Source organism: Lutra lutra, chromosome 10 (genome assembly GCF_902655055.1).
Source record: "Lutra lutra chromosome 10, mLutLut1.2, whole genome shotgun sequence".
NCBI lineage: Eukaryota > Metazoa > Chordata > Mammalia > Carnivora > Mustelidae > Lutra > Lutra lutra.
The window spans coordinates 108,124,901-108,136,460 of NC_062287.1; the positions used below are offsets into that span (position 1 = coordinate 108,124,901).

The 11,560-nt window shown below is 59.5% G+C and overlaps 2 protein-coding genes across 3 annotated transcripts; one reads left to right on the forward strand and one right to left on the reverse strand.

The window, feature by feature from the left end:
- Positions 1 to 2: 2 nt before the first annotated feature.
- Positions 3 to 5,683, reverse strand: CFL1 (cofilin 1). 2 transcript variants are annotated; one of them, XM_047692318.1, is made up of 5 exons: positions 5,655 to 5,683; positions 3,630 to 3,840; positions 1,183 to 1,490; positions 881 to 957; positions 3 to 664 (listed from the first exon to the last, which is right to left on the reverse strand). In XM_047692318.1, the coding sequence occupies exons 1-5, from the start codon at positions 5,666 to 5,668 to the stop codon at positions 552 to 554; spliced, it is 723 nt and encodes a 240-aa protein (XP_047548274.1). In that variant the 5' UTR covers positions 5,669 to 5,683; the 3' UTR covers positions 3 to 551. The 2 variants fall into 2 exon arrangements, with proteins under 2 accessions (XP_047548274.1, XP_047548273.1); XM_047692317.1 differs by lacking the exons at positions 3,630 to 3,840; positions 5,655 to 5,683 and adding an exon at positions 3,145 to 3,621.
- Positions 5,675 to 11,521, forward strand: MUS81 (MUS81 structure-specific endonuclease subunit). The gene is made up of 17 exons (XM_047692328.1): positions 5,675 to 5,790; positions 6,190 to 6,382; positions 6,480 to 6,609; positions 6,841 to 6,923; positions 7,471 to 7,569; positions 7,687 to 7,755; positions 7,921 to 8,006; positions 8,499 to 8,639; positions 8,840 to 8,935; positions 9,033 to 9,161; positions 9,259 to 9,352; positions 9,888 to 10,004; positions 10,103 to 10,198; positions 10,381 to 10,509; positions 10,584 to 10,687; positions 11,168 to 11,251; positions 11,339 to 11,521. Exons 2-17 carry the CDS (start codon positions 6,248 to 6,250, stop codon positions 11,403 to 11,405), a joined length of 1,659 nt encoding a protein of 552 aa, XP_047548284.1. The 5' UTR covers positions 5,675 to 5,790; positions 6,190 to 6,247; the 3' UTR covers positions 11,406 to 11,521.
- Positions 11,522 to 11,560: the final 39 nt, after the last annotated feature.

Here is an 11,560-nt window from a genome sequence, read left to right on the forward strand (position 1 = left end):
CATCCCATTAGTGAGCCTTTTTATTGTTGTGTGTGTGTTGGTTTTTTTTTTAATTGAAGGTCCCTTACTGGTCCTGCTTCCACGGGTGGCCAAGACCAGGGGAAAAGGGGAGGGGAACCAGGCGGCGCAAGGAGGGGTCATCTCCACAACATTCCATTTATACACAGAACTAAACAAACAAGCACGGAGTCACTATTGCGGTTAGAAGTTGGCAGCATGGGAAAAGGGAGGAACAGGTGGGGAATTGGGGTGTCGTTAAAAAAAATACAGGACCCCCCAAACTGGGGTGCCTGGGGGGAACTTGGTCTGCTTCAACCCAAGAGGAATCAGAAGATCAGAAGCGGTTTGGGAAGGCCAGAACCGTCAGGGATAGAGGGAAGAGGAAGGTCCAGGGGGTGAGGGGGGCTGTTTGGCAACTGGGGTGAAGGGATTGCCCTCCCCCTGCTGGGATCCCCCCAGCCCCTCCGGTCTGGCAGGAAGGGGGCAGCCTGCAACCCCCATGGGCAGGGTCTGGGGCTGCCAGATGCTCCAGGCAGGGGGCTGGAGGGGGCTCACAAAGGCTTGCCCTCCAGGGAGATGACGGCACTGCCCCCCAGTTTCTCTGCCAGGGTGCAGCGGTCCTTGACCTCCTCGTAGCAGTTTGCTTGTAATTCATGTTTGATCCCTGTGAGGAAGAAAGGGAGCATCTGTGAGCAGGATGCGTTGGGGGAGGGGAAGTTGGGGCTGGGAAGGAGCCAATCAGAACAGATGGAAGGGACAAGGTTACCTTCCAGCAGGCAGGGAAGAGGAGGGGGGAGGCATCTCATATACCATGCCTTTCACCCTGCTCTGCAGCCAAAGCCTGAATGAAAAGGTACGGGGCATCCATGCTGGCCCTTACCCGTCAGCTTTTTCTTGATGGCATCCTTGGAGCTGGCATAAATCATTTTGCTCTTGAGGGGTGCAGACTCAGGTGCCCTGGAGGGAAATGACAGAGAATATGCAACAAACTTCTCTCTCCAAGTCTGGAAGTGCCCTCAAGTGAGAGAGGACTTCAAGCACTCGGGCTTTGCTCAAGTTCCCTACTGACGAGTGTTTGTTACAACGTCCTCCCCGCCAAACACACAGAGGTCCCATGCTGAGAAAGCAGGGTGAGGCAGAGCTAGGGAGGCCACAGAAAGAAGCGCCCGCAGGGAAGCTCACCAGAAGATAAACACCAGGTCCTCCTTCTTGCTCTCCTTGGTCTCATAGGTTGCGTCGTAGAGGGCATAGCGGCAGTCCTTGTCTGGCAGCATCTTGACAAAGGTGGCGTAGGGGTCGTCTACAGTCTGGCCCACATCACCCACCAGGATCTCCTTGCCCTCCTCCAAGATGATGTTCTTCTTGTCCTCACTCAGGCAGAAAAGCACTGCCTTCTTGCGCTTCTTCACCTCCTCTGGTGTCGAGGACTTGCGCACCTTCATGTCATTGAACACTTTGATGACACCATCGGAGACCGCCACGCCGGAGGCCTAGGGGACGAGCCACATACTTCAGAAAGGAAAGACTTTGGGGGGCACCTGGGTGGCTCAGTGGGTTAAAGCCTCTGCCTTCAGCTCAGGTCATGATCCCAGGGTCCTGGGATGGAGCCCCCGCATCCTGCTTCCTGGTCAGCCCGGAGCCTGCTTCCCTTCCTCTCTCTCTACCTGCCTCTCTGCCTACTTGTGATCTCTGTCAAGTAAATAAATAAAATCTTAAAAAAAAAAAAAAAAAAAAAAGGAAAGACTTTGGGACTCCCCCTAAAAAGATCTTAAGATCTCCTCTGCAATCTTAAGAGATCCATCTCGGATGCCAACAAATCCTCAACCAAGAGATCATTACTCCTTCCCAAGACAAGTGTCAACATTTTGCCACCCCACAAAGCCACCATCCAAGGACCAAATGAGACACAACCCCAGAACGGCAGCCATACAGGAAACCTCTTATCATCTAATTCAACATCATTCCTCCTCACCCAACATCTTACAGTCCAGAAACCGAGAACCTGTAAGAAGCAGAACCTTGGCTTTGACGTCAGCCCAGAATTAAAAGAATCCACAGGCTCCTTTCTTACTCACAGTACTCCATCTCAGCTTCTGGATAATAGTGCTGACTCAAAACTTCACAGATAGGAAAGGGAGACCCAGGCACCCAGGTTAGAGCCACCTCTTCTAGAGGGAGAACGAGGACCCAACAATGGTAGACAGGACACCAAGGAGTTTAACAGTTCTCGTTAAGTCCATCAGAACTAGTCAGTGCAGTTGTTCACAAACCATCCTCTTTGCTGGAATCATCTTCAACCAAAGCAAGAATCACAGTCCCTAATTAAAACCCTAACGCATTAACTCCCCGTCCTCCGAGGAAAATGTAGGACCCGAAGACCGCTGACATAAGTTAGCAGGTCAAAACCAAATACCGCGGTCCTCGAGAGCTCTTTAAACGTCTACTCAGGGTCGTGTTGGAGGAGGGCACCCTAGCCTGGAGGGGGGCTACTGCCCACAGTGAAATCTGCGGCGCCCCCCGCGCCCGGAACTGCAGAGGAAGCCGGCCACGTGACCAGCCGCTTCCGGAATAGGCGGGGAAAAGCGCTTGCCCGGCCAGGCCCCCTCCAGGAGAAAGCAGTACCCGAAGGCAGGAGCACCCCCAGGGCCTCAACCCCGAGGAATCGCCTTTTCCGACCGGCCTATCAGCCCCCTCCGCAGCCGGCCGCAGCCTGGACAAGTTACACAACCTTCAGTTCTCGTAGCCCTGGGGCCGAACACAGGGGGCGGGGTGGTTTCCGGGCGGTGCCTGCCTGGGTCACTTCCCTAAACTCGGCTCCACCCTCAGGCCCCATCCGGGAAAGCCGAAGGCCCCGCTTGTCCAGGGCTTCGGGCCCGGCGGCGGGGCCTGAGCGTGTGCGCACGCGCCGGCGGACCGTGCCGTTCCAGCCTCTGCCGGATGTACAGAGCGGAGAACCCAGATGGCTTTGTGGGCTCCCTCGCAGGGCCGTGATCTCCGCGGTGCAAACCCGTGGCTCCGGGTCGCGCGATGCAAGCCCCTAATCCCCAGCGTCAGCACCCGGACCCCTCCGCCCCCGCATCCCCTTGGCCCTCCGCCCCCGCCCCTCCTGGGCGCAGACGTCCCTGCCACCTGCTCTCTACAGACCCGCCAGCCGAGGGAGGGTGACGCGGAGACAGGAACAGCCCTTGGGTGGGGCGCGCGCGCCGAGGCCGCTCGCGCGCTTTTCCTTCGCCGCCCCCGGGCCAGGTTCCGACGTCGCGTGCTCCCGTCGAACGCGCGCCCCCGTGAATCGATTTGGTTCAGCGCGCGCCAGCGGCTGCTCCGCGAGGGGCGGGCGCGCGCGCGCCGCGGACCCCCTCCCCCACAGCCGGTGTCCGCGCGGGCGCAGCAGCGCGGTGGGGGAGGGGAAGGGAGTCCAGGGGGCGCGCGAGCGACGGCCGAGCCAGCCCTCCCCAGCGTCCGCGGGCGCGCACGCGCGTCCCAACACCGCCCGCCCCTCAGCCCGAGACCCTCATCCCGCCCGGGGCGCTGGGGGAGGGGGTGCCGACGTCGCTCCACCGTTCCCTCCCCCGCGCGTGGACGACCGATTCGCAGCCGCCTCCCCTCAGTCGCCATGGCCTGCTGCTCACCATGTTTCCGGAAGCGAAAAGGAGATAGCAAGGAGAGTCAGGAGAGGTGAGAGCCGCTGCAGCTGCTGCCGGGATCCGACTGAACGCGGCCTCTCCCGGCCCCTTCCGTTTAGTACGAGCCGCACAATGAGGGGCGGGGCGGGCTTCCGGCGCTCCCCCCACGGGCCGACGGGAAATGAAGTCCGAGGGTCCTGCGCCGTCCCCGGGCTCACTGGGTAACAGAGTCTTTTTCGCCAGCCGGCCTCCCAGCGCCACATTACATGCTGGGAAACGTAGTCCGAGACAGCGGAGAGGGACTGTGGTTATGGCACGGAGAGCGCGCGCCCATTGGTCGAATTTTCCAGGAAACGCTCCGCTGAGCAAAGGCTCTCCGCGCTAGGTAATGTGACCCGAAAATGAGCTCTCGACCCCGCCGCTGGTCACCCGCGGCGGAACTGTTTCCTAAAATCTATCTTGGTCTGAAATCCATCTTGGTCAGGTTATGGTCTGAAAATTTCTGAATTGAAGCAACTGTTTATTGGCCTGGAATCCTGTCCTAGATAGAGCAAGGAGAATCCCAAGTTCAAAGCGTCTTCAACCTTCGTATGCACCTTTTATATACAAACCCACTCGTCTCCTGAGAAAAGGCCATATGCAACTTAAAGAAAATTAGAATAAGAGAAAACACACAAGAGAAAGGCTACAAGGAAGTCTTTGAAAATAGAGCTTTGTCCTTGTTTTAAAGACGTCTGGCAAGTTCACGAAACAAAGGGAGAAGGGCAGGGGGTCGTGCGATCAATTCAAAGATCGTGTGCCTTTTACTAGAGAGAGTGAAAAGAAAACATATATATTAAACCAGATTTGAATCACGTTCTCGCGTGGTAAGCCAGGTATACAGTTAATTTAAAACCCGGAAAAATTAAGACACAGCTCTGTGTTAGCCTGAGTTTCAAAAAAAGAAACGGGTGGGGACTACGGGAAGTTTTCGTTGGCCTCGAACGACGACCTTAGGCCTTAGTCTTAGGCTCTGCAGAAAGACTACAGAGTGGCAAACAAGGGAACTAAGGGTATTGATCCCATCAGCAGAATAAAGAGTGTTAATGAAGAGCTGGAAGCCTGGTCTTCAAGACCGGGAGTGGAGCACCTCGCAGGGCATGCCGGGGATTGTAGTCAGGGACATCCCGCTGCACCGCCCACCAACCGAGTTCCCGGGAGCCCCAGGTGGAGGCCGCCGCCGGATCTCCAGCCCGGTAAGCGACCCTGCAAGAAAAGGAGACTGTCTCCACTTTTTTCAAGCCTCGGAGTTTCCAAGAGTAACGAGAAGGGGGAGAGAGACTTCGGAGTTACCCTGGAGACGTGCTCCCGCCCGCCCCTAGCCACGGGATGCCCTAGATGTCCTTATTAGGACAAGAGACTCGAGGGGGTGGGGCCAACTCGAACGCGCGACGGAGGCTCCTTATAAGGCAGCCTCGGGAGGGAGGCGAGAGTTCGGAGCTGGCTGGGAGGGTAGGGGGAGCCGGGTTCGCGGTTGGGCGGAGTCTGAAGGGGCGGGCCTGGGGCTGTGGTGCCCGCCTCTCCACTCCTCGAAGGCCCGACCCCAGCTCCTCGCGACTTCCGTAAAACAGCTGGGGGAGAACTTAACTCCCTGGAGAGATCCTCGAGCCGTACCTGTCCCTCAACTTGGGACCCTTCTGCATAATCCTAAACCTAAACCTCCTTGAGGGTCTCCCCCCTCCAATAAGTCACAAAAATGACTATGTGTTCTCCCTTTCAACCTTTGTTCTGGCTCTACCTCCAGTCTGCTCCCTTGAATCTAACCACGTACCTATCTCAGGCCGCCCCCTCCCCCCACCGTGAGGCCCAGCACCTCCTATATGTCCCCCTTCTACTTGTCCTCTGTTCCCCTCCGTCCTCCTAGCTTTGGCTTTCCCTGAATATCCCCGACTTCGCTCTCCTCCTCCACTGCTAGATCTCCACGCCTCGCTCCCCCCACCCCAGCTGGGGATCTCGTTTTCTTCGGAGGGTCCTTAGCTCCTCCTACATTACCTTTGTATCTTCATCCCCAGTACTGCTTTCTAGATGTCCGTCCTATAAATATACCTGCACTCATTTGCACCCCGCCCCGGCCCCCACCTCTTGGGCTTTTCAGAAGCTCAGTCCCTCTCCAGCATCCCCGGCAAAGGTGAGACTGAAACTGACAGCCTCAGGTTCACCACCCCCAGCCAGCCCTCCCAGCCACACCGAGGCGCTGTCGGCCTTTCTGTCTTCGCACAAAGAGGACACCCCCCCCCCACCCCCACCCCGCCACCCCAGCTCTCGGAACTGGGTTGGGAGGAAGGGGCGGGACAAGGCTGGGGGCGGGAGGGTATGGGTGGGGCCCGTCCTTTTGACTGGTTTGGGACGGGAGGGGCGAGAGGGTGAAAGGCCGCAGAGAAAGCGCTCCGCACCAACCGCTTAGAGTAGTGCGGGGGCGGGGAGGGCAGCCGGAGGCTCTTCTCTAGTTAGTGCACTGCGTGGCCCACGTGATTGGAGAGGTCCCACCCTCACCCTCCCGAGTCAGGTGTTCGAATCCCGTCTTCAGAACTGGCGGCGTCCCAGTCGGGTCGGCGCGAGGCGCCAGAGGACCCTCCCTGAGGCTCATGGCAGCGCCGGTCCGCCTGGGCCGGAAACGCCCGCTGCCGGTTTGCCCCAACCCGCTCTTCGTACGCTGGCTAACCGAATGGCGGGACGAGGCAGCCAGTAGGGGCCGCCGCACGCAATTCGTGTTTCAGAAGGTGCGTCCGGGCTCGAGGTGGACAGGTGCGGGCAGGTCGGGCGGAGCCAGACAGCCAGGCCCGCCCTGACCTGGTACGGTACCCCTGCCCCCTCCAGGCGCTGCGCTCCCTCCGGCGGTACCCACTGCCTCTGCGCAGCGGCAAGGAAGCTAAGATCCTACAGCACTTCGGAGACAGACTCTGCCATATGCTGGACCAGCGGCTGCAGCAGCACGAAGCATCAGGCGGTGAGCGCTAGAGTCAGGGTCGGTGGTCCCCTGAGCCTCCCCCGAGGCGTAGCCTCCGTAATCACCTGGGTTAGCTTCAGGTTCCCCACTCATGTCCAAGTTGCTGTTTGACCTCAGGTTAGTGGCTGGCTAGCAGAACCTCACCCCTCTCGCCTACTACATGAGCTGGCAGTGTCCCAGACCTTCCCTCCTGCTGGGTTCCATGGCATTGACTCTCTTCCGTTGCCACAGGTGACCATGCCCCAACTTCATCTGGAGGGAAGAGTCCAGCCCAGGAAGGACCTTTTGCCACAGTCCAGGATGCTTCCATGCCAGTGAGACGTGGGCAAGGGGAGTGAAAAGGAAAGTGGGAGCACCAGGAGTAAGATTTTCTGGCTGGGGGAACCTCAGGCCTGGGTCCACTTCTGCCACCAGTGATGCCTGGCCTTGGGCAAATGACTTACTCTGGTGCTTAGTTCTCTTCTCTGTAGATAGAGATACTGAACGATAATAGAGTCAGGTGAGAGTTCCAGAATCAGACTATTTAGGCCAAGCCCAGTAAGTCATGACAATTGCTATTATTGGCTTTTCTTGCCTTACCACCTCTGTTCCCCAACCAATGGTAAAACTGGGGCTGGGCCAGGCGGATTACACCCCTCACCCCACGCCCACCCCCCCCAGCCTTCCCACCATCTCATCCCAGCCTTACAAGTCGTACCATCATCTGACCCAATTTCCAGACAGGGAAACTGCGGGGCGGCTGGCGGACTCACTCGGGGCTGTGTAGCCTGCTGAGACAGGACCTGAACCTCGGCCCTGCCAGGGATTCAGTCCACAATGGCTGATCGGTTTCCATGTTCAAAGCCACGGTGATTCTTTCAGCTTCCAGCCCAGCCCGAAGCAGGGGGCTCAGGCAGCTACTGGCCGGCTCGGCACTCAGGTGCCCGAGGGATCCTGCTGCTGCTCTACAGGGAGCACCTGGTGAGCCCGTGGCCAGCCCGGGAGGCAGGAGCACCCAGGCACTGGGGCCTGAGGCTCCTGGAGGAGGTCAGCCCTAGCACTGACCCTATCTGAGTTACATTTCTGCCTTGGTTACAGAATCCTAGTGGCCACGGCTTCCTAGCCAAGGAGGACCTGCTGCAGGGGTGTGCCCAGAAAGCCCCCAGGGTGAGCCCTGAGCAGGGAAAGGATGGAGCCGAGTGGTGGCGGGTCAGACCCTAAACCCACCAGGGATTTCCCTTCTTGGGAGCAGGTGGTGGCTTGGAGCCCAGAGAGTTGGACTTATGGTACCACCAGGAGCTTTTCTAAGGGTCTCTCTTCCCCTATGGACAGGTGGCCCCTGGGAGTACTCGACCCTGGCCAGCCCTCCGCTCCCTCCTGCACAGAAACCTCGTTCTCAGGTCACACCGGCCAGCCAGGTGGGGTCAACTACAGGGGGAGACAGGAGGTGTGTGTTGGGCATTGGGGGGAGAACAGGCATGACGTTCTGAGTGGGGCCCTGCCGTCACCCAGCAAATTGCAGGCCTTGTGCTGTTGAGTTGGGTGTGGGAAAGGAGGACCTTACTTGCAGGAGCCTATATCGTGGGAGTACCAAGAGGACCCGAGAGACCAGGCACTAGGCGGGGGGAAGGAGAGGTCCACAGGTTTTACTGGAAGAGCAGAATGCCTTTGCTGAGGACCCAGCATTTGGACACGTCTTAGAATTTAGTGGGGGAGAGACGCAAGAGCAGCACTCTGGAGAGGAGGGACAGGGTGTCCGAGATGTGCTTGTTGCAGACCGAGACATGTCCCTGGGCAGGTCCCAAGAAGGCTATCTGAGGAAGGAGAACACAGCCCGCGGGTGACTTGTTTGGGGCCACGCAGGAGGGCGTGCCAGGTGTGAGTGAAGAAGGGAGATCTGTGTTCATCAGGTACTCGCTGACGGCGGAGGGTCTGGAGCTCGCTCAGAAGCTGGCTGAGTCAGAGGGCCTGAGCTCACTGGACATAGATATCAGGCCAGAGGAGCCCCCTGGGGAGGAGCCAGAAGTGCCAGGAGCGGCCTCTGCTAAACTGTGAGGAGGAGGGAGAGGGGGGCCATGGGTCGGGGGGTGGGGTGGGGCAGAGGTCTCCCAGAAACAAAGCCAGCCCTCTCTCCATCATCTCCAGCTGAGCTGCCGCACCCACTTGGGTTGCAGGGGGCGGCAGTGTGGGTGGGCTGCCTGGCTCCGGTGTCCTGGTCTCAGACACGCCGACGCCCCCCTCCCCCTTGTAGTGGTGCCAGTGAAGGGAGTGTCCAGCAGCCGCCCCTGGAGCTTGAGCCTGGAGAGTACAGGGTGCTGTTGTGTGTGGACACCGGCGAAGCCAAGAGGTGAGGGGGCTGGGGGCGGAGGAGCAAAGGAGGCGATGCTGGGGGGGTGGGTGGCAGGGGCCTGCCCTAATCTAGGCCGCCTGTCTCACAACTCCAGGGCGGGGCACAGGCCAGAGCTGCTTCTCGAGCTCCAGCGTCTGCATGTGCCCCACATGGTGCGCAAGCTGCATGTCGGGGACTTCGTGTGGGTGGCTCAAGAGACCAGGCCAGAGACCCAGGTAGGGGTGTGGACCGAAGGGCAGTTATCTGAGGCAGGGCCCTGGGGGGCTGGGGGGTGTGGGGATAGGAGCCAACAGAACCCTTCTTGGTCTCCTGGCAGCAAGACCTGGGGAGCTCGTCCTGGACCACATCGTGGAACGCAAGCGGCTGGATGACCTGTGTAGCAGCATCATAGATGGCCGCTTCCGTGAGCAGAAGGTTCCTAGAATGGCCTCGCCATGCCCCCCATTCCCTATCGGCTCTAGGGCCCCTCTGAAGCCCGGGGGTGTTTGGCTTCAAGGCAGAGCTCCCATACCCATACCCCCATTAAAGCTGCACCCAGCCAGCTCCAAGATCAGAGCTCTCGGGCCCCTGTGGGCGCACAGTAGGTGCGCAGGGTGACTGGGCTGGACTGAGGAACATATTCCAGAGCCCTTGGGCGGCCAGTGCCCACGGTCCAGGATAAACAAGACCCAGACCCCCAGGAGTGGAAGCAAAGCGGCTCAGTCTGGGTACTGGCTGCTGGGCTGGTCGCACAGAGAGGCCATGTGTGGGCCGAGTGCGTGGGAGAACGCCCGTCATTCAGAGATGATGGGAGGCTCTTCCCGACAATGGTAACAGTGTGAGCAAAGGTGGAGGCCCCAAGACAGGCAGAAAAGCTAGGGAAGATGAAGAGGTGGACTGGTGACGATTTTGAGTGTGACACGATTGACAGCTGGAACCTGACCCCCCCCGACCTTGTGTCCCTCCCCAGTTCCGGTTAAAGCGCTGTGGCCTGGGCCACCGAGTGTACCTGGTAGAGGAGCACGGCTCAGCAGACCACCTCAGCCTTCCTGAGAGCACTCTGCTGCAGGCTGTCACCAACACTCAGGTGAGCCCGGAGGGCCAGGCCAGGCTGGCTGGGACCCCATAGTCCACGGCTCCAGCCAGGAAGCCCCTTCCTCTCCTGGGTGGGCTCCTCTCTCCCAGGTCATCGATGGCTTCTTTGTGAAGCGCACAGCAGACCTCAAGGAGTCCGCTGCCTACCTGGCCCTGTTGACACGGGGCCTCCAGAGACTGTACCAGGTGAGCGGGTGCCCCTGTCCCTGTCCCCCCCCCCCCCCCCAGTCCCTGGGCTCCCCTGAGGAAATAAAATGAGCAAGATGCCTGGTGTTTGGGCTGGCCCATTGAGGCCTAGGATTGGGCAAGGACTGGCCGGGGGTGGTCCCCTAGAGCTCTGTCCGGGCCTCAATTTCCTCTCCCCTCAGGGCCGTACCCTCAGCAGTCGCCCCTGGGGAGCCTCCGAGGCCTCTGAATCAAGGCCGGGGCCCTCCCCAAATCCTCTGTGCTCACTCCTCACCTTCAGTGACTTCAACGCAGGTGCCATCAAGAACAAGGTACTGCCTCGGCCCACTCCTCCTCATGTGGCCCAACCCTGGGCCACTCCTGACCCTGTCCTCCCCACTCCTAGGCCCAGTCCGTGCGCGAGGTCTTCGCCCGGCAGCTGATGCAGGTGCGCGGAGTGAGTGGGGAGAAGGCAGCAGCCATAGTAGACAAGTACAGCACCCCTGCCAGGTAGGCCCCCGCAGAGCTCTTGGGGGGCAGGGGTCCTCTGCCCCTACCCTACCTGGCTCTACCAGTGCCTTGTGGTGGGGTCTGGCTGTGCCAGGGCTGGACAGACCCAGAGATGGACAGACCCGACTGAGTTCCCAGAGACCAGATAGTAAGGCAGACCGAGCCCGCTAGGACCAGATGGTATCTCAGGCACCTAGGGGAGGGTCCAGGAGGGATGGAGACCTTCCGCCGGGTGCAGCAGAGGCGGCTTCTAGAGGAGGGGGTTGGGCCATAAAGATGGGGTCAAGTGAGAACATTGCAGCTCCATGAAGGGAGGGTGAGCTGGATGGAAGAGGGCCTTGAATGCCAGACTCAGGAAGTATGGCAACAGTCCTGACTCCTTCTGTCTGACTCCCACGATGGTGGCCTAGCCGCCCGGAGCAGGCCAGCTATCCCCTATTGTCAAGCTTTAGAAACTCAAACACCCCACCCCACCCCCAGCCTACTGGCCGCCTATGACGCCTGTGCCACCCCCAAGGAACAGGAGATGCTGCTGAGCACCATCAAGTGTGGCCAACTGCAGAGGTGACAGCAAGGAAAAGAACCGGGGGGAGGGGTTAGGGCTGGGGTGCTCTGGCCCATGGCCTGACCCTCCCCTGCCTCTTTGTGCAGGAATCTGGGGCCCGCTCTGAGCAGGACCTTGTCCCAGCTCTACTGCTGCTACGGCCCCCTGACCTGAGCTATGCCACGAGGGCCGACTCTGCCTGCCCACACACCCCCACCCCCCACCTTCACAGGCTAGCCAGCTTTTTAATCCGAATCTATTTGGCCACAATAAAAATATAAGTATTTGCAGCTTTCTGTATTTATGGGGATGATGCTGGGCCCCACGGG